The 22,991-nt window shown below is 36.1% G+C and overlaps 1 protein-coding gene across 2 annotated transcripts in view; it reads right to left on the reverse strand.

Moving 5' to 3' along the window:
- Positions 1–22,991, reverse strand: part of ZNF280C (zinc finger protein 280C) — a 61,188-nt gene that overhangs the window by 8,061 nt on the left and 30,136 nt on the right. For both annotated transcript variants that reach the window (XM_055338865.1, XM_055338864.1), the window contains exons 10-16: positions 22,258–22,478; positions 17,618–17,775; positions 16,846–16,946; positions 15,922–16,068; positions 9,354–9,485; positions 5,396–5,709; positions 4,846–4,986 (exon numbers count right to left, since the gene is read on the reverse strand). In XM_055338865.1, coding sequence (XP_055194840.1) covers positions 4,846–4,986; positions 5,396–5,709; positions 9,354–9,485; positions 15,922–16,068; positions 16,846–16,946; positions 17,618–17,775; positions 22,258–22,478 — 1,214 coding nt within the window. The remainder of the gene's footprint in view (positions 1–4,845; positions 4,987–5,395; positions 5,710–9,353; positions 9,486–15,921; positions 16,069–16,845; positions 16,947–17,617; positions 17,776–22,257; positions 22,479–22,991) is intronic.

The raw sequence follows: 22,991 nt of genomic DNA on the forward strand, positions 1-22,991 counted from the left end.
AGAATCTTTTGCAATTTTTAGGAGAGCCTTTACGGAAAGCAAAACAGAGCTCATGAATTAAAACAATACTTCCCCTATGCACAGAACAACAACAACAAAAAAACCACTAAAATTTTCATCCATGGCAACAGCTTTTATACCCCCTTTTATTTTCATTTTTAAAAAAGATTATTTATTTGAGAGTGAGTGAGTGAGCGTAGTGGGAGGAGCAGAAAGAGAGGGAGAGGGAGAGCAAATCCTCAAGCAGACGAGCATGGAGCCTGACATGGGGCTCCATCCCAAGACCCTGAGATCATGATGTGAGCTGATAGTAAACCACTTAACTGACTGAGCCCTCCAGGCATCCCTCTACCCTTTTTCAAACTGATAACGAAAGCTTTCCTGTATTAAAAAACCAGGCAGGATTAGCCAGGACTAGCATTGCACTGGATTACTCAAAAGGTGGTTCATGGACCAGTAACATCCATATCACCTTCCCACTCAATCAGAAATACAAAGTCTTGGGTCCCACTCTAGACCTGCTGAATTAATCGCTGCTAGTGAGGCCCAGAAATCAGTTTCAACATATTTTTCAGGTGATTCATATGTAGGCCAAAGTTTGAGAAACACCAGCCACCACACCAGGTCAATGATTATCCTTAGATGAATGGAAATGATCACCAGCATACCACATATGCACAGGAAAAGAACAGTTCTGGCTAGCTCTAGCCCCATGAAAATAGCTGCAGAATAGATGCCATGCTGCATACAAAGAACTGCTCTTTCAGGTAGATAAAATGGACACATATTTAATGAGGCAGAAGAGCTGAATGGTACAGAACTCAAAGGAAGGAATGATTCCTATGAGTGATTAGATTCTTCACAGGTCAACTGAGAAGGGCATTCTAAGGAATAGCACAGAATAAGGAAAGCCACTTTAGATATTGAATACGAAATAAACTCAATGTTGGGGGAGGTTAATTGGCAGGCCTGACTTGTTAGAGAGTTAATGTGGGCTGAGAATAAAGGTCCACAACCTCTAAGAAAATGAGACTTCTGCAGGTACAGAGCTCAAGTCTATGACAAAAGTCCACATTGGGTGAGGGTGTACCATTCAGGGGGAGGTACCCAAGGCCACAAAGGAACCAAGGCACCACTGAATTAGGGAAATACAAAGGCCCTTAGAAAAGTAGAAGTGGAAGTTTTCAGTTCTTTATGAGGCTAATAATGAGTAAGTGATGACATGTGTGATGACAACGCAGTGCAAAGTTGGGGCTTACTGGAAATTAGGAAAAGGTTATAAAGAAGCCTGAGGCCAATTGGGAATATTTTGGGATAGGATGGTATTGGAGGTCCTGCAAGACAGTTGAAGAACCTATGAAAAATGGGAGACAGGAGGATGGAATGACTAGGGGTATAAAAAACACTAAAAATATTTTCCAATTTAATCTCTTATAAATTAGGGGCAGAATTAAAGCTCCATTGGGGCAGCCATGTGTTTGGCACAGAACAAAAGACCAGCATTCTTCATCACTATCAAAATACCAACAACAGGGGCACCTGGATGGCTCAGTGGTTGAGCATCTGCCTTTGGCTCAGGGCATGATCTCAGGGTCTTGGGATCGAGTGCTGCAACAGGCTCTCCGTGGGGAGTGTGCTTCTCTCTCTGCCTATGTCTCTGCCTCTCTGTGTGTGTGTGTGTGTGTGTCTCTCATGAATAAATAAAATCTTAAAAAAAAGAAAAACAACAAAGCTCGAGGTATCATGATTCCAGATTTCAAAATATTCTACAAAGCTGTAGTGATCAAAACAGTATGGTACTGGCACAAAAACAGATATACAGATCACTGAAACAGAATAGAGAGTCCAGAAATAAACCCACACTTATATGGTCAATTCATCTATGAATTGTAGGAGGCAAGAATCTACAATGGGGAAAAGACAGTATCTTTGACAAATGGTGCTATAAAAACTGGACAGCTACATACAAAAGAATGAAACTGGACCACCTTCCTACACCATACACAAAAGTAAACTCAAAATGGATTAAAGACCTAATGTGAGACCTGAAGCTAAACTCCTAGAAGAAAACATAGGCAGTAATTTCTTTTTTTGGGGGGGGGCAGTATTTTTTTCTTATATCAGCTGTAGAAACATTTTTCCAGGTATGTGTCCTCTGATAAGGGAAACAAAAGCAAAATTAAGCTACTGGGGCTACACAAAAATAAAAAGCTTTTCTTTTTTTTTTTAAAGTAGGCTTTATACCCAGCATGGAACCCAACATGGGGCCTGAACTCATGACCCTAAGATTAAGACCTGAGCTGGGATCAAGAGTTGGAAGCCGGGATCCCTGGGTGGCGCAGTGGTTTGGTGCCTGCCTTTGGCCCAGGGTGCGATCCTGGAGACCCGGGATCGAATCCCACGTCGGGCTCCCGGTGCATGGAGCCTGCTTCTCCCTCTGCCTGTGTCTCTGCCTCTCTCTCTCTCTCTGTGTGTGTGTGTGACTATCATAAATAAATAAAAAATTAAAAAAAAACTAAAAAAAAAAGAGTTGGAAGCCAAACCAACTGAGCCACCCAGGTGCCCCCCAAATAAAAGGCCTTTACAGCAAAGGAAACCATCAACAAAACAAAAAGGCATCCTACTGAATAGGAGAAGAAATTTGCAACTGATGTATCTGCCTCTCCCTCTGCCCCTCCCCCACCCCACTCATCCTCTCCCTCAAATAAGTAAATCTTTAAAAAAGAGTACACTTGATGAGCACTGAGCAATGTATAGAATTGTTTAATCATTTTATTGTATACCTGAAACTAATATAACTGTATGTTAATTATACTTTAATTAAAAAATACCAGCATTCTTCCTAGCATGTACTGAAAATAAGATTTGCTAGGGCCTGGTTTAGAGCAACTAAGATATGGGAAGAAATCCTTGCAGTAGTTGGGAGGCAGAGTGGTAAATTGCAGAAGGTGGACATTCAGGAAGCCATTATGAATGGTGGCAGATCAAGGCTTCAGAAACTTAAAGTGTATTATTTTCAGTTGATGTTCCATATTTCCGCAAATGATACCTTGAGACAAACTGAGCTTAAAGATAGTAAAGAAGGGCAGCCCCAGTGATGCAGCAGTTTGGTGCCGCCTGCAGGCTGGGGTGTGATTCTGGAGACCCGGGATCCAGTCCCACATCGGGCTCCCTGCGTGGAGCCTGCTTCTTCCTCTGCCTGTCTCTCTCTCTACTTCTCTCTCTCTCTGTGTGTCTCTATGAATAAATAAAATCTTTTAAAAAAAGATAGTAAAGAAAACTCTTTAAAATGTAGATAGTAAGACAAGAAGATATGCAAAGTGAAGGCAAATCTCCTTCATCCTAAAAAAAATACCTGAAGATATGTGCAGGGGAAGGAACGTGGATAGAAAGAGATGAAGGTACAAAATAACTGAATAAGGTTGTGAAGAAAGTGGAAGAGATGAGGGGCAGGATTTGCTTTCAAAAAGCAAGAAATGAAAAAAAAAACAAAAAGCAAGAAATGTCTTTTTCTGGAACTAATGTCTGGATAAAGGGAGAAAAACTTTAGGTAGAAAAAGTTAATCTTTGGAAAAATGAGAAGGATGACCTCTGAGTAATTAGTAGGAAAGAGACTAACAACTAAGAGACTAGAATAAAATCTTGAGGGTATTGAAAAGAATTTAAACAGATGTTGTAGATAAAGAAGAGTTTTTAAAAAAAACCAGAACCAAATTAAAGTTAAGAATCACAAATCCAGAGATAATTATATAAAGCAATTTGGTAGTTTGGAAAGGTACACAGCGAAAAGAGATTCATGGATAGCAAGGCTAAGCATGACTGAAGATATAAAAGATTCTAGAACAAAGAGAAAGCAACATTCAAAACAGGTGACTATAAGGATGAGGTTGATAATAAGTTAGAGTGGTGCCCTGGACTGGAAAGGAGTCAAGACTCTGAAAATCGTGGGTAATGAGAATTCAAAATGAATCAATATTGTATATGTTGAGCTAAGCTGGGACAGTGGTAGGGAAGGGGGTACAACATGTAACAGGTCTTGTTATGATCCATAAAAAACCACTTTAATTGGCTATATCTTATTTCTGACTGAAAATAAATGGAACTACCTCAGTTTGAGTAATCAACTTAGCGTATTTATATCTGAACAATTTGTACATGTTAAAAAAATCCTTCTTGAAAGAATAAAGTTGCTACTAATGATGTCCAAATGAAAGTAATGTAGTCTTTGAAGTCTTTCTCTAGCAGAGAGTACATGATAGGTGCTCAAATAATATAAATTGAATTGATATATGAAAAGGAATTCTAACAGTAGCATCATGACTAGAATATCCCTATAGTCTCTCATTTCACATCTCATTGAATGAATGCAAAGATAAATGGCTTGAAAGACTAATGGACAGAAAGGTGGATGAAAGGGAGAGAAGGGAAGGAGGGTGGGAGGGAAAGAGTGCACTTATGTGAGTGCCAGTAATATTCTTAGCATCTCTGACAAACCTGGAGTCTCTCAAAGTGAATGCTTTGAAAGAAAACAACACTCATGTGGTTACATGTATTTATTTGATAAATATTTTGAAAATATTAAAATTTTTATTTTAAAAATAACCACTTTTTAAAAGAGTTTGAAAAACAAATTTCCCAAGCAAATCTATTCTAATTTCATTGGTCTGTTCTTGAAATTTTCTGTCCCCCTAATTTAATGATTTATTACATTGGAAAATAATATTAAATAATATCCTAGAAGTTCCCTATTAGCTCCCTGATGTGACAATAATAGGACAACTTTATTTTTAAAAAACAAACATCTTAAATGGCAATTTTGATTGGCAGTGTACATGTTTAACTTACCTCACCATATGATTTATAAAGGCTTTGTTACAGTTAGTGTTATATTTGCAAAAATTACAGTGGATATATATTGAAAAGTGGCTTGCAAAATCTTTTATTTTGGAATGACACTCAATGCACTTGTGAACTCCCCGACGACACCTTACAGACACACAGAAAAAGATGAAAATATGTTACAAAACAAAAATAAGGTAAAGCCTTATTAACTGAAGCTGTTTAAATTAACATCTTTAAGCAGAGACAGAATTTGAAAATTTGATTCAAAACAATAAGCTAGAATAAGTGTCAAAAATCAAACACCAGTTAATGTTTCCTTAGAATAAAAAGGATCACATTAATAAATTCAACTATCACAAGATATAAGCACAAAATATTAGGGTAATTGATAATTATACAATGAACACTAATTCCAGCTCTGCTCAGCAGTTGGCCTTTATTCCAGACAGTGAATGGCATGTAACTGTAAGGGAGCTTTGTGATATGGTAAATTATATTAAAATAAATATTTAATATTCAATTAGTACTATGTACAGGGAATAAAAGATATTACCTTAAGTTCTTCAAAGCTATGCTAATTTTATTCTTTCTGTTGCGTTGTTTCTTTTGCTTGTAAGTGGTTTTTGTCTTGCATTTAGATGCACCTCTACCTCGCTTATTGGCATTAGGTTTACTTGTAGTGGATGTAGTTGCATGAGGCTTACTTGTCTTAGATTTACTTGTATTTGATTTGGTAGCATTTTTAGCAGTTGTACTTTTAGACTTTGGAGGTGAGAGCTGAAAAGAAGAGGTGCTTGGAACACTACTACTGGGAGATGAAGTAAGCGGTTTTGAATGAAGAGGTCCAATTGAAGCTCGAATAGTAACCTATAAAAATGAAGGCAATATATAATGAAGGCAAAATATATACATATATATATTTTAGAAAATTAATCACATTAATATTAAAAAGATCACTGCATGCCTTGACATTATAGTCAATTGGTTTTTGACAAGGGTACCAAAACAACTCAGCAGAAGAAACAATAGTCTTATCAAACAAATGGTGCTAGCACAACTGAATATCTAGATGTAAAAGAATGAATCTGGACCCCTACCTCATACTAGATACAAAAATTAACTCAAAATGTATCAAGGATCAAATCGTAAGAACTAAAACTACAAAACTCTTAGAAGAAAACATAGGAGTAAATCTCCATGATTTGAAGTTAGGTAATGATTTTTTATATACAATAACAAAAGCACAAGTGACCAAAGAAAAAATAGATTAAATGGACTTCATAAAAATTTAATCTTTTGTATTGCAAAGGACACTGTTAAGAAAGTGACAAGACAACCCACAGAATGAGAAAAAGTACTTGCAAATCATATTTCTAATAAGAAACTTGTATACAGAATATATAAAGAAGTCTTATAACTCAATAAAAAGACAAACAACTGAATTTAAAAATGGACAAATGGGAATGCCTGGTGGCTCAGTTGGTGGAGCATGTAACTTGATCTTGGGGTTGTGAGTTTGAGCCCCACATTGGGGGTAGAGATTACTTAAAAGTAAAATCTTAAAAAAAGAGAGAAAAAATGGGCAAATTATCTGAATAAGCATACCTTTAAAAAAGATATATAAATGGCCAATAAGCACTAGAAAAGATACTCAACAATCATTAGTCATCAAGGAAATTCAAATCAAAACTTCAGGGAGGTATCACTTCAGACCAATGAAAATGGCTACAGTAAAAGAAAGGCAGATAACAAGTATTGACAAGGATGTAGAGAAACTGCAATGCTCATATATTTCTGGTAGGAATGTGCTTTGGAAAACAGTTTGGCAGTTCCTCAAAATGTTAAACTTGAGAATTATATAAGCTAGGAATTCTAGTCTTAAGTGTTCCACTCCTTGCAATTCTACCCAAGAGAAACAAAAAAGCATGTCCACACAAAAATTTGTACATGAATTTTCATAGGAGCATTATTTATAACAGCTAAAAAGTGGAAAAAACCCAAATGCCCATTAAGTAATGAATGGATATATAAAATAATAATGTATTGATACAGCCATAAAAAAGAAAGCAGTACTTATTGATCCAAGCCTTAATACTGATGAACCTTAGAAATGTTAAGTGAATTTCATTTTTTAAAAGATTTTATTTATTTATTCATGAGAGACACAGAAAGAAAGAGGCAGAGACATAAGCAGAGGGAGAAGCAGGCTCCATGCAGGGAGTCCGACATGGAACTCGATCCCAGGACTCCAGGATCACACCTTGAGCCAAAGGCAGATCCTTAACCACTGAGCAACCCAGGCATCCTGTGAATTTCATTTTTATGAAATGTCCAAAATAGGAAAATCCATAGGAGTAGAAAACAGATTAAAGTTTGTCTGGGGTTGGTAAAGGGAAAATAGGGAGTGACTGCTAATGGATATAGGGTTTCTTCTGGTAGTAAAAACGTTCTAAAATTGTTTGTAGTGATGTTTGCACAACTCCGTGAATATGCTGAAAACCACTGAATTATATACACTTTATGTGAGTGAATTGTATGATATATAAATTACATATCAATAAAGCTGTTATAAAAAAATCACTGCAACTCAAATTTTAAACATCATTTTGAAAATGGCAAATACAGTTAAGTTTCTCATTTATTCTAAACAGTCATACCAATTAAATGATGTTTACCCTTGACATTTATTTACTGTTGTATATTATAGTTTTGTATTGATAATGTTTATATGTTAACAGATATTAACGGATAACTAGGAGTTAGTGCAAACTATATGAATAGCAAAAAAAATTCCCTTGCTATTTTATGTTCTAATACAACTAAGTAGCTTGCACAAACGTAGAGGTCAAAATTTAAATCCCAAAACTAGAATAACAACTCTGGAAAGTTCTGCATTACTCTTTGGTGACTATGAAACAGATCTCCAGTAAATGTGACCTGCTCTGTTTAGCTTACTGGTCAGAATTTATAATTAGGTTATTGTGGAGGTTACATCAATTCATTATACAGCATGAAGAGTTTAACAATATTCAGAATTTCCCTAAAGGGAGCTAATGTAACTTTTCTCATTTAGTATTCAGAAAAAGAAAATGTTCGATTATACCCATTGATTAATAATGGAAAACACACTCACCTACTAACATTCTCTTTAATCACTTCATTATATTATTCCCATGTACTTGAGGACCAGCCAATGAGCAAGTCCTTTGAAATACATGTGATTTGGTATCATGTAAAAAGCACTGAACTAGGAGTCAAAAGACCCAGGTTAAATCTCAATACTGCCTCTTTCTAGCCATGTAACCTTGAGTAAGTAACTTATCCTTTCTAAGCTCCTCATTTATAATATAGAAATAATACCTGTCTTGTCTACCTCATTAAATTGCTACATGGATTAAATAGAATGTATGAAAAAGCACAGAGAGCTTAATTCTAAAGTGCTACATCTATTATTATGATCATGATTATCATAACATACTTATTGTTACTATTATTATTTTTTAAGGATTTGTTTATTTATTTATTCAGAGAGAGAGAGGCAGAGGGAAAAGCAGGCTCCATGCAGGAAGCCTGACGTGGGACTCGATCCCGGGTCTCCAGGGTCACACCCCAGGCTGCAGGTGGCGCTAAACCGATGCGCCACCAGGGCTGCCCTGTTACTATTAACAAGGGAAAGTATGAGAGAGGATTGCACTACTTATATTAATCTTCTGCACATCTAGTCCCAGCATGGAATGAATGGATTATAGGGAAGAATACTGGGATAGTTTCTCTCACTGTAGGTGTCCAAAGCATTGCTTTACATTATTTTAATTAATTCAAATAGCAGACATATTTACATTCAAAGGTAAGTACTCAAAAGCTAAATATAAATGTTTGGGAATTATTTTAATTTGGATTATGTATCCCTCCATTGGTGCAAATAATCAAGAGTTGACTTTACATAAAGTCAGAGAAAACAGGTGTATGTAGGGCATGTAGGGAAAAGGAAATTTGTAGTCAGATGTGTGTTTGCTCACTCAACACAGCAATGCTATTCAGGAGGAGAACTTGCTTTTCTGAGAGTAGACTCAATAATATCAACTTAACAAAGTATGGCATTCAAGGCACTATGATAAATGCTAGGGACACAAAGATGAATTAAACATGATTCTTAACCTTACAGTCTAGCAGCTAAAGCAGACATATATGCTGCCAACTGGAAGAGCTCATAAACAGCCTATAGAAGACTGAAACAACTCATTGGCTCAGTCTACACTTAATCTAGTTGCACTCACTACAAAGGAATATGCTCCAATATAGCACATGTCAAAATTAACTAAAAACAAAACAAAACAAAAAAACCCCAAAGGATATTAGTTTTTCTTTCCAAACTTAAGAATGATAAAACCTTAAATTAAATATTAGTGACAAGCAGAAGTTAATTTTTAATATTATAGATAAATATTACTATATTTAATTTACTTCTGTTATCACACAAAATGTTAAAATACAACATATTTAAAACTCACTTTTGTACCAGGAGGCAGTCCTTCTAGCTCTTTAGGCTTTATAAATGTCCGATGTTGGGTCTTATGATCCAGTTTCTCTTTGCAGGTCAAAAATTGTAGTCGGCATTTGGTACAACGATGAACTCCTTTTTTCTGTTTACAAAAAAAACATAAAAAATACTATCAGAAATAATAAGTTCTACCACCACAAATCCTGGGACCTGAAGTTGCTCTTAATTGTAATAGCTAAATAATTTTTAAAAATCAGTATTTTACCATATCCCATCATAAATAATACCAAAATATTATTTCATTTTTAGAAACACTGTTTGCATTAATATTTGGGTTTCTTTTTTTAATTTTTATTTATTTATGATAGTCAGAGAGAGAGAGAGAGAGAGAGAGAGAGGCAGAGACACAGGCAGAGGGAGAAGCAGGCTCCCCATGCACTGGGAGCCTGACGTGGGATTCGATCCCGGGTCTCCAGGATCACGCCAAAGGCAGGCACTAAACCGCTGCGCCACCCAGGGATCCCAATATTTGGGTTTCAAAAGTATTTGGGGGGGTGCCTCCAGTCTCAGTCAGTAGAACATACAACTCTTGATCTCAGGGTTTTAAATTTGAGCCCCACATTGGGTGTAGAGATTAGTTAAAGGCAAAATCTTTAAAAAACAAAGTATTTGTTACCATATAGGCAATCAAAATGAAAATTTCATCACTTAGGTTCAAGTGTGATGAGTCCTATACCTTTGTAATGTGAAAAATTTTTTAACTAAATTAGAAGTATTAGCCATTAAGTACATGATACTGTGAATGTGCTCCTAGAGAAGACCAAGTTATTTTTAATTTTTAAAATTTATATTTGTTTCACAAAAATTGAAATTCCTAAAACCAAATTAATTAATTTAAATTTAAACAGACACAGTTGGCTAGTGGTTGTGATATTGGACAGCATGAGTGTAGAAGTACAAATCAGAACTGATCCCAATCTACTGTCAGAGAGCCCCTTGACTAGGTCCCTTCTCAGACTCAGGCCTATTATTTTATTGATGAGAAACAGGACCCAAGAGAAATCTAAGTCATTTGCTTACAGCTAGTTGGTCTTCTACTATATATTATCAATTGCAATCTTTATGTATACAGTCTCATTAATTAAGCAGTTACTGCTATACAGCAGGCACTTGATAAAATAAAAGTTCTTTAAAAATTTCAAAGCAGGGCAGCCCTGATGGCTCAGTGGTTTAGCACCTCATTCGGCCCAGGGCGTGATCCTGGAGTCCTGGGATCGAGTCCCACGTCAGGCTCCCTGCATGGAGCCTGCTTCTCCCTCTGCCTGTGTCTCTGCCTGCCTCTCTCTCTCTCTCTCTCTCTCTCTCTGTCTCTCATGAATAAATAAATAAAATCTTTAAAAAATTTCAAAGCAATATAGAAATATGTTTGTATAATACTGCTTTAATTTCATTTTAAAGAAAATTTTAGAAGTATGGTACATTAGATCATATCATAGGTACAGGCAATGTAAACAGATTCACCTCATACGTGCTCAAAAGAGAGGAGAAAAAGATCTCAGTCAAGAAACAGATAGCAAGATTACAAGATAGAAAATTCCCCAAAGTACATTTCCCAGATGTCTTTTCTCTGCCTGTACCTATACCTCATTCAGCTTCATGATTTAAATAGTATCTATCCAGCTGCCTACTCAACATCACTACTTGACATCTAATAGGCATTTCAAATCAACATGGACAAAACTGAACTCTAGGTTTTCCCCCATCCACCTTGCAAAAAGAAAAAAAAATCTGTTCCTTGCCTAGTTTTCCCAATATCTCAGCATATGGGAACACCATTCTTGACAGTGGCTCAGGACAAAAGAACTTGGTTACTCTTAACTCTAGTCTTTATTTCAAACTCCACATCCATCAACCCATTAATAAAACCTGTTGGCTTCACTCTCAAAAGCAATCTTTCCACTTCTTATAACCTTTTCAGCCACCCTATCAGTCCAAGCCACTTACCTGTACTCTGGCAACAGCCTCCTGCCTTCTCCTCGTTTCCACCCTCTCCTCCTAACAGTCTATTCTCTCCATAGCTGCCAGAGTCACCTCTCACATGCTTAAAGCCTCTAATGGCTTTCCATACCACACCAAAATCCTAACTCTGGCTCACAAGACCCTACACTATCTGCTTTGCATTCTATTGGTACAATCTCATTTCCTACTACTCTTCCTCCCACTTGTTTACTGTGCTCCTTCCCACTCCTTCAAGACCTAGATATATGCTCACCTCACTGCCTCCTTAAAATTCCCTCTCCTTGGAATGTTTTCTCCCAGATATCCACATAGCTAATCCTCTTATTTTCTTTGGAAAGGCTCTCTTTGACCACCCCATATAAAAAACAGAAACAGCTCCTTCACCTCCGAAGTCCTGGCACTTTCTACCCTCATGTGTTTTCTTCCCATGGTATTTACCACCAACTGGCATACATATACATTCAGACACTATTCAGACATATACTTTCTCCACTAGAACACAGATTCCAGAGGGCATAAACCTTGTTTTGTTCACTTCTGTAGAAAACAGTCCCTGGCATATATTAAGCACTCAATAAATATTTGTTAAATAAATAGTGGGGAAGACAGTAAGAGATTGAGAGTGTGCACATGAGAAGCAGGCACAATTTAACTAGTTCAAAATGTCTGCCATTTCATTCAATAAGCATTTCCCCAGAGCCCTGAGACCGGAGACATTAATCTACTATTCCCTTAGTTGGACTCAAGTCTTGCATATCACTCTTATGCATGTAATTCTTGAGATGTGATAAAGAAGATAGATAATACATTACATCTTAAAATAATATGACATTCAACAAAAAATTGGTGATCTGTTCCAGGGATAGAGAATAACCTGAGTTTAACTTTTTGACAAATATACTGTATTGTATGGGTGATTTGAAGAATTTTCAAGGCTAATTCTGACTATATCTCCTTTAGATCTGCTTTAATGTCAGTGAAGGATATGGCTCTATAGTCAAACCTTGGGCTTTAAGTCTATTTTTGGCTCTGCCATTTATTAGAGAATGTGACACTGGGCAAGTAACTTACTCTATAAAGCTTTGTTTCCTCATCGATGAAATGAAAATGATCACATACCTGCTTTGTAGGGTAGTTGAGAGGACTACCCTACAAAGTAAAAACACTGTGCAAGTAAAAACACTATCATATGGCCAGTGATTAGTATATATTAACTACCTGTGATCTTTATAAAGATCAAAAATAACAATATTTAACATATATGAAATCCTTCATTCTTCTTAAAAGTTGTACAAACTGTATTTGTTAGCTCTAAAATCACTTGAGACATGATAATACATCATTTTTAGGAAAAGATTACTAAAGTCTTCAAAAAGAATAAAATGAGCCATACATTCAATAATTCCTATTATCTAAAATCACACTTACATTACACCTCAATTACAAGTCTATAATTCTGCTTACCTATGGTTTTTGAGTCTTTTTAAAAAATATTTTATTTATTTGAGAAAGAATGTGCACAAGCATGAGAGCACAAGTATGGGGAGCAGCAGACTCTTCACTGAGCAGGGAGCCGACACAGGGCTTGATCCTGGGATCACGGGTTCAGGACCTGAGCTGAGGGCAGATGCTTAACTGACTTGACTGAACCACCCAGGTGCCCTGGTTTTTTAGTCTTTTGTGAACAACTGTGTAAGTTGCAAGTACCTTGAAAAATGCCTGATGATCCGCCTGATTAATAGAGTCTCTCCTCTGTTGACTGCTGATTGCCTACCTCTTAGGTACTCCAAACTCACAAAAACTGGGCACCAATGGTCTGTCAGTAGTCCTCAAGACTACTCCCAGGTTTCATCAATCAGGAGAACTTATAGGACTTAGAAGTTATACTCATAGATATGATTTATTCTAGTGAAAGGATACAGAGCAGGATTAATAAAGGAAAAAAAATGGGTGGAGTGTGGAAGACAGTGGCACCAGTTTCCAAGTGCTCTCTCCCAATGGAGTTGCATAGGACATGCCTTAATCAATCCCCCAGCAACTAACTGCAGCAACATGTACGAAGTGCTTTTTACCAGGAAAGTTATCTTGGGTCTAAGAGGCCAGGATTTTTTTTACAGGGTTCAGTCACTAAATCTTCAGTCTCCCAGAATAAAAGCAGGTGCTCACCATAATCATACTTTTTGTACAAATGATCTAGAAAAGTGGGTACAATATGGCTCAAGGTTCCAGGCACATAAAGCATTAATCAACTAATAGCAAAGGCATAGTTTCCAGAAATTAGCCAAAGGCCAATTATGCAAGTAGATCCTTCTGAAAATGTACATGAACAATTCAGACCTGCTGGGTTAACTCTTTACTATACATACATGACAAGTTAAGACACATAATTCAGGGTATGAAGAGTGACTACAGATCAGGTAAACCACTTAAGAGACATAGTCCACACAGTGTGCATATCCATCTCTTTCTCACCTTTCTAAGGATACTATTATTCTCCCTACATCTATATTTCTCTCTGGAGCTTAGGAAAGCATGGCAGAAAGAATTAGGTTAAAACCCTCATAATGAAATAGTTAGATCTACTGTTTTACATCTCATTCTTCCTTTCAAAATCAAAGGTCAAAAGAAATAGAGCACCAACACCAGCATTTTCTGAACTATTTCTCAAGAAATGTTAATAAGTATTATGCAAATAGTTAAATAAGTCTTGGGAACAATATATAAAATATCCCTTTCCTTAGAGATTTATGAAGTTTTCAAGCATATTAAAAGCCCTAATTTTAAAAATAAAAAACTGCTACTTTTGTAAATCCAGCGATCTAATGAATTTCTTTTTCCAGGAGCGATTTTAGAGTGAAACATCTATTAACATCTGATAGAACACTGTTGGGGAAACTCTAGAAAAGAAAGATTTTGCCAGAGGTTCTTAAGGGTGAGATGGCATATAAGCAAGTTGGAATCACCCCAGTCATAGCATAGGTGATCCTGAATATATCTGGATTTTTTTTACTTTTATAATTTTTTTCAAGTAACAACTACAAGTTGATTTCATGATCATCTAATGACTGGAACTGAAAACAATGTTAGCAGTAGTACTGAGTAAACTGGCCATGACAATGCAAACAATAATAAGAAAATGTAATGAGCTGATCAGTGAAGAGACAAAACTTGATTACATAATCACATTAGTAAACTCAGTGACTTCTAATTTTGCCAAAGGTACCACTGCTCTTTCAAACACTCAAAAAATAGGCTTACTGTTTCATCAGAGTTTTCAGCCTAACTAAAGGATGGTCTACTTGTGTCAGGAAAAGACCCAGTAAGAATAAAATGAGAATTCAAGAGAAAGGTGCAAGTACTAACAGTGGTATCCCAGAAATTACATAGCAGAACTGGCAAAAGTCATCCAGGAAACAAGTTATAACCTAAATATAGTTCTCTGGCATAGTTCACATATCTAGAAGTAAGTGTCATTGCTATTTCCTTTGTCACTGGTTGCTACAAAAGACCATTCTGGGTTGCTAATGACAACCACATGTCTTTTCATAATAAAAAGTGAGCTAGAAAGTAGAAATGAACTTTGAAGAGAAGCAGAGGGAAAAAAGACTGAGTCCTCAATCTTTTCTTCCCCAGTTCAAACATATCCCTTTCCCTGCTCTTAATTATCAAACAACCTTCAAAATCATTCCCATTCTCAGGATGCCTGGGCGGCTTAGTGGTTGAGTGACTGCATTTGGCTCGGGGGATTCTGAGATTGAGTCCTGCACTGGGCTCCCCACAGGGAGCCTGCTTCTCCCTCTGCTGTCTCTGTGTCTCTCATGAATCAATAAATAAAACCTTAAAAAAATCATTCCCATTCTTATCACTCTTAGACCCCTGAAATATTTTTTTAAGATTTTATTTATTTATTCATGAGAGACCCAGAGAGAGAGAGAAGCAGAGATACAGGCAGAAGGAGAAGCAGGCTCCATGCAGGGAGCCCGATGCAGGACTCGATCCCAGGACTCCAGGATCACGTCCTGGGCCAAAGGCAGGCGCTAAACTACTGAGCCACCCAGCGATCCCTCCCCTGAGATATTCAACTTAAAAAATATTTTGCTAGGGGATCCCTGGGTGGCTCAGCGGTTTGGCACTTGCCTTTGGCCCAGGGTGTGATCCTGGAGTCCCGGGATCGAGTCCCGCGTCAGGTTCCCGGCATGGAGCCTGCTTCTTCCTCCTCCTGTGTCTCTGTCTGTCTCTCTCTATATATATATGTCTATCATAAATAAATAAATTAATTAATTAAAAAAATATTTTGCTCATCTTCCTTTTTTCCCTCCACTCTAGGGTTCCTATTTCTACCTATCCTTCCAAATTTTCACTAGTCAATGGCCTCATCACCACCAGGAAGCAGACAAAAAAAAGTGGAAGTTTCACAAGTTATTCAGCAAAAAATATAAATAATTGTGTCATTTAGAACCACTTAACTTTGTTTTTAGAGCAAATCTAACCAATCCTCAAAGTTTTATATACCTACCTTTTTACAACAACAAAATGAACCAATAACTGCTAAATCTCACCTGATGCTTCATGTAATGATTCATGTAGGGAGTTGCCATTCTACTAACTTTGAGGCAAAATGGACATAGCAAATTTTTAGTGTTTTCATGGGTTGATCTAAAATGACTTTCTACATCAGAAAATGTTGATGATCTAAACTGGCACACCTAGAAATATAAAGAAGGTTTAGTTTAACTTGAAAGTTTATAACTGATACACAATAACATCAAAGTAGCAATGAAGAGTCATTTGCTTAGAGGAACATTATGCTTTACAAATTCATCTCTGTTGCCTATACAACCAAGAATTCTATTGCTGAAAATACCAAGTATACTCTTTGAAATAGAAAAGTTATCTTTCAAAGTTTAGGGATATATTCCTAAATATAACTTAGCATTTCCTTTTTCTTTTTTTCTTTTTTCTTTTTTGCATTTCCTTTTTCTTTTCAGATCTACTACTCCCCCCACCATCTTGCTTGAATTTTCAAACTCTGACACCTCTTGTCCTAGAAAGTTTTTCCTGCTATTAAAATAGACCATTCTTAAAAAAAAAATAGACCATTCTTTTCTTTGGATTTTAAATACTATCCAGGCTCTGACAGAGGCAATTTTCCTTATCTTGCTATCTTTTTGGGAACCACTTCAAATTCTGGAAAATTTCTCTGCCATGTCTATATTCTTCTCTATATGGTAAGAAGATCCATATAGAGCAGGGCATTTTGTTTGTCTAGTACAGGGATCAGTGAACTATGGCCTCCTGTCCAAGGCCAAGCTACCATCCCCACATATAAGAGTTATATCAAGGGAGTTTCCACTATTGAAGAGGGTCTTCAATTTTAGCAACTCATTTTACTCAAATGGTTAAAAAGTTCAATAGATTAATACTATTTTGTGGCACATGAGAGTAAAACAAACACCTAAGTAGATGATAAAATGTATATATACCTGGCAAATATATGGCATTTCACCGGGTTTATGAGTGTCCTTCATATGTTGCAAAAGAGCATGTTCCGTTTCAAATGATAATTCACAGATTTTACAAATAGCTGAAAGTGGAAAAAAACACATTATACAATTTTAAAGATGTAAAGATTCCTTTTGTACATACACAACAACAGCAATAAGTAATAATAGTAACAGTGGTGCTGGTTCCAACAGTTATATGGCTGTTAACTCTGTAGCGTTGTTCTATGGACCTTACTTATATTAACTTACTGAATTCTCATGCCATCTCTGACAGAGTACTGCAACTTTACCCCCATTTTGCAGATGAAGAGCCTGAGGCACAGAAAGATTAACAGCTTGTCTGAGATCTTGCAGCTATATTAAGATGCAGAACTGGAATTTAAATCCTAGCTAACCCCAGACTCTGTGATTTTTAACTATCATTGCAATTACTTTTCTTATTAGAGTGTAAATCAAGGCCAATGATTTCATAATTGCAAACCAGGGAATCTGAATTTTCTAACTTAGCCCCCTGCATACAATGAATGCATGTGTTATACAAAGGAAGTTTCTATTTATAAGAGGGACTTCAATTTTAGAAAGCAATTCTATTGAAAAGTTTATACAAGTTAAAATTTGTTTTTCAACTGTGCCTTCAAATCCAAAGTCTATTTCTTATTCTTAGGATTCTTATCAGAATTCTTAAGGATTCATCATAGCTTAGATGATCAAAATCATTACTGTTCAAGACTTCAATAAAACTGTGACTTACTAGAAAACTCATGGGGAGTGTGAGTACTCTCAATGTGACACTGCAACTGGAATGGTGTAGGATATTGACGGTAGCAGTGCTGGCAGGTGGTATGATTTTCCCAGCTCTCACTGTTCTGCTTCTCAAGTTCCAAATGGTGTTTCATGTGGTTCATGAACCTATAAATGATTGTAAACAGATGTAAATATTCAGATTTATAACCAAGGAAAAAACTCACAAATAAGGATTTGAACCTAAATGTTAAAAATGCAGCTGTAGTACTCAAAATAGTATCTCCAAAGCCTTAAAGTCCTCTAGGACAGTGTGCAATTTTAATTTTTTAAAAAGATTTTTATTTATTTACTTGACAGAGAGCACACAAGCAGGGGTAGTAGCAGGAAGAGGGAGAAGCAGAATCCCCAGTTAGCAGGGAGCACGACTCGGGGCTTGATCCCAGAATCCTGGGATCATGACCTGAGCTGAAGGCAGACGCTTAACCAACTGAGCCGCCCAGTATCAAAAAGTGATCACTTTCATTAAATGGCTCAGTAGTCATTTTTCTTTGTATCTTCATTTTAAAATAAGCCATTGATATAGTTCCTATGAAATACCATTAATTTGCTATAACTTTTCATTATTTCAGATTTTAAAAATTTTTGTTAAGAACAATAGGCTTTGGGGTGCCTGGGTGGCTCAGTCAGTTAAGTGTCTGCCTTTGGCTCAGGTCATGATCTCAGAATCCTGCTTCTCCCTCTTTATTGCTTCCCCCTGCTCCTGCTCTCTCTTAAATAAATAAAATATTAAAAAATAGAACAAGTTTCTTTTCCATACATGAAGTAGTATTTACATTTTAAAATAAAATCCTTAAAGAAAGAAAACCCTACCACCAAAAACAGGTACAGAGTCATAAGAGAAATCTTTTATTTTTTAAAGATTTTATTTATTTGAGAAAGAGAGGAGAGAGCACAAGCAGCAGGAGTGGCAGAGGGAGAACCAGGCTCCCTGCTGAGCAAGGAGCTCAATGTGGGGCTCAATCCCAAGACCCTGAGATCATGACCCAAGCCTAAGGCAGATGCTTAACCAACTGAGCCCTGCAGGCACTCTGAGAAAAAACTTTTAAAGGCCTTAAAGGCATACAATAAGTTTCAGCTGCTTAAAAGACAAATTAGTATTTTTATTTGTGTTTTGGTTTGTAAATCTGTGTAAAAGCAATTTAAAAGAACTTTTTGTTTTATTTAATGATGCTTGTTTACTGTTAAGCACAAACACTGCATTTTTCACAGACCACAACCTCTGAAGCATAGTCCATTTTTTAGCTCTACATGCTGCTGTGTCAGATTCTAATAGGTTTCTTATGAGAAGGAACTAAGACCTTTCAATGGAGAGGGTAAAATATAAAAAGGCAGATCTATTTCAGAGGGCTTGATGAAACTTTTTACTGAATTTCAAGGTAAAGTTAGTCAAATTAACTTTAATAATGAGTCAAATATTAAGTTATTCATTATGCATCCCTAAAGGATAAAATCTTGAAGTGATTATGTCATCAACCTAGATAGCAATCATAACATGCAGGCTTTAACATTTATTTTTTCACATCTCCTGCTTATGGTACACTTTTAAGATTTTATTTATTCATGATAGACACAGAGAGAGAGAGAGAGGCAGAGACACGGGCAGAGGGAGAAGCAGGCTCCACGCAAGGAGCCCGATGTGGGACTCGATCCTGGGACTCCAGGATCACGCCCTGGGCTGAAGGCAGGCGCTAAACTGCTGAGCCACCCAGGGATCCCCATGGTACACTTTGAAATATCTTTTTTCCTCCTTTAATTTTTATTAAGTTGGCACCACACCCAATGTGAGGCTTGAACTCACAACCCTGAGATCAAGAATCACATGCTCTGTCAACTGAGCCAGTCAGGTGCTCTTCCTCCTTTAATCTTAACATCATCTCTATTAAAATGTTTTTTTTAAAAAAAACTAGTTTTGCCTAAATATTTACATATAATGGTCATGGGCCATTAAACTTTCAGCTCACAACTTAATAAATAAAATCTGTTTAGAACTCATTAAACTCAACAGCAAGGAAACAATCTAATCATGAAATAGGCAAAAGACATGAACAGAAATTTCACAGAGGAAGACATAGACATGGCCAACAAGCACATGAGAAAATGCTCCGCATCACTGGCCATCAGGGAAATACAAATCAAAACCACAATGAGATACCACCTCACACCAGTGAGAATGGGGGAAATTAACAAGACAGGAAACAACAAATGTTGGAGAGCATGTGGAGAAAAGGGAACCCTCTTGCACTGTTGGTGGGAATGTGAACTGGTACAGCCACTCTGGAACACTGTGTGGAGGTTCCTCAATGAGTTAAAAATAGATCTGCTCTATGACCCAGCAATTGCACTGCTGGGGATTTACCCCAAAGATACAGATGCAATGAAACGCCAGGACACCTGCACCCCAATGTTTCTAGCAGCAATGTCCACAATAGCCAAACTGTGAAAGGAGCCTCGGTGCCCATCCAAAGATGAATGGATAAAGAAGATGTGGTCTATGTATACAATGGAATATTACTCAGGCGTTAGAAACTACAAATACCCACTATTTGCTTTGACGTGGAGGGACCTGGAGGGTATTATGCTGAGTGAAATAAGACAATCAGAAAAGGACAAACATTATATGGTCTCATTCATTTGGGGAATATAAAAATTAGTGAAAGGGAATAAAGGGAAAGGAGAGAAAATGAGTGAAAATATCAGTGAGGGTGACAAAACATGAGAGACACCTAACTCCAGGAAATGAACAAGGGGTAGTGGAAGGGGAGGTGGGTGGGGGGTTGGGGTGACTGGGTGATGGGCAATGAGGGGGGCACTTGGCGGGATGAACACTGGGTGTTATGCTATATGTTGGCAAATTGAACTCCAATAAAAAATTTTTAAAAATCTGTTTAAAATGATCTGTTAATTAACTAGCTATCTCTTAATTATTACACTGCCCCCAATCAGCAGTGCACATTTGTCAAACCAGCAGATGGATATGTGGGAAAAAGCAACACCCTCACAAAGCTATTCTCAGAATAAAGTAGCCCTATCTGGTTTTAGTGACACAATGTAGGAAAAAATGATCCTACAATATCTTCACAGGGCAGAGAGTAGAAATCTTGAACTATTAGCTTCTATCATCCTCTAAAACCATTGATTTGCCACCCTAGATTTTACTATTAAGGTAAAATGTTATTTAACACATATTAACATCTTAGTTACCCAGTATCTATTGTTGAGGTTTTATTTACTAACCAGTATGTCAGAAATGCTACAAAATTTCTAAATGTTATAAAATACAGTTAGCTTAAAATTTCTAAATATTCTGGTAGTCTAGAAATCTGTAGCCAGTCTTTTGGGATAAAAACAAAAAAAAGGAGATTTCATGTTTAATATTAAATGGAATAATCTTGGAGGAAAAACTAAAAAGCTACTGCTGATAAGAATTTCTAATATCATATGTCTAACATTTAAGTATAAGGAACTTAAACAGTGACCCACTTTTCTCTGAATTTTACCAAATTTATTAATTTAATTTCCTGATATATTTTACTGTAAAAAGATAAACATATGGAAGCAGGTCACAGGGTTCTATTTTAACAGTGTTTCAGTGTTATATCTCAAAGCACAATTCTCTTTTGTTAAGCTACTGGGCCATTAGCAATTGAAGGCTGTTAGGGCTTGATAAAAGGAGATAAAGAAGTATGAAAACTCATATGAATAACATATGTAAAAGATCTCCAAACACTATAAAGCATTACTACAAAGGTAGCATCCATAATTGTTTTAGGTTTATGTTACTGTGTATTTCAGGGTTTTTCTATGTACTTCATTTTGGACTTAAGAATTCATCAGTAAATAAAATAAATTTCAGGCTTAGAAATGACCTATAGGATACTTAAGAATGCTAGTTACAAAGGAAAGTCATCAAGGGTAAATATCTTGAAAAATATCAATATGTCCTGTTACTTTGCTCTGGTTACTATCTTACTTAGGACAATAGATATGTAATATGCCATGTTACTCAAAGAATACAAAGTAGAAATTCCTAAAATGTAAAGCATACATGCATAAATCTCCAAAATCTTCAAAATTGAGAACTAAATCTCTACTTTTAAAATGTGTTAAATCATAAACTCAAAGCAGACATGTTTCATAAACTAGTACTTCTCTAAAGAAGATCATCTAAAAAAATCACTTTCTCTGCAAGGTAAATGTGGTCAAAATGATAAATATGAATTGAAAAACTGGAGCATTAAATAAGACTAATATGGAAGAGCTCAAATTGGATATAGTAGCTCTTCCTGTGATAGGAAAAGTAGATTCCAAAGAAGCTAAATAATAAAATATCTCATTGAAAATTCTGAGTTCAATGATAGAGACAAGTGATTTTTCTCTGAGTTAAAATAAATTTTGCCCCTTAAGCTGTATTAAAGAAATACAACTAAGTGGATCCAAGTATCAAATTCTTAAAATACAATAAAAGACAAAAGCTTTGACATTATAATCTGCCTTTATTCTATCTAGAATAGCACAGGAAAATAAAGACATATTTACATCAGCAGCATTCCAATTTTCAGATAGAAAGAGAAATAAGTGTTTACATACCTAATGTTGTTTTTAAGAACTTTCAAGCAACTGAAGCATTTAAAGGTTGTGTAAGTCTTCTGTTCATCATCAACAGCTCCTTCATGTCTTCCATAGTAAAAGTCACTAACTAACATAATTAATTTTCCTTTCTCTGCACCAGTCTTATTTTTATTTTCAGTAATTTCAAGTTCTGCTTTAATCATTTCCAAAAATTTATTTACCATGTCTGGACAACAACGCTGAAAGAGAAAAAAAAATATATGTAAGTTTTACTAGGTCTCTTTAGAAAATCAGATACCAAAAAATGATTCTGTATTTATAACTAGGGCCAGCTAATGTAAAAATATGCTTGGCAAGATATCTGGGGAGAGTCACCAAAATGTTGGCTTCTTTCTTTATAGTCTAAAAAATTCCAACAATAAACATCTCTTATCTTAATAAAGAAATAACTTCAAAAACAAATTAAAAACATAAAACCAGGGATGGCTATATATCTAACATTATTTTCCTTGTAATTATAATTTTCAGATATAGTTAATAATTTGATCCTTGGCCAAAAATCATTCTTTTCATATCTGTTAAAATACAGCTTAAAAGGAAAGGTAGTTTTATATGCCATCATGTACATGCTAAATTATCAAATAATATAGTAGTATTTTGGTAAGGCCTGGTTGAAACTTCTAGACTTTGAGCACAGATAACCTGCCATTCCCCAGACTCAAGGTAATGGAAAACGTATGGGACACAAAAAA

Source organism: Nyctereutes procyonoides, unplaced genomic scaffold (genome assembly GCF_905146905.1).
Source record: "Nyctereutes procyonoides isolate TBG_1078 unplaced genomic scaffold, NYPRO_anot_genome, whole genome shotgun sequence".
Classification (NCBI taxonomy): domain Eukaryota; kingdom Metazoa; phylum Chordata; class Mammalia; order Carnivora; family Canidae; genus Nyctereutes; species Nyctereutes procyonoides.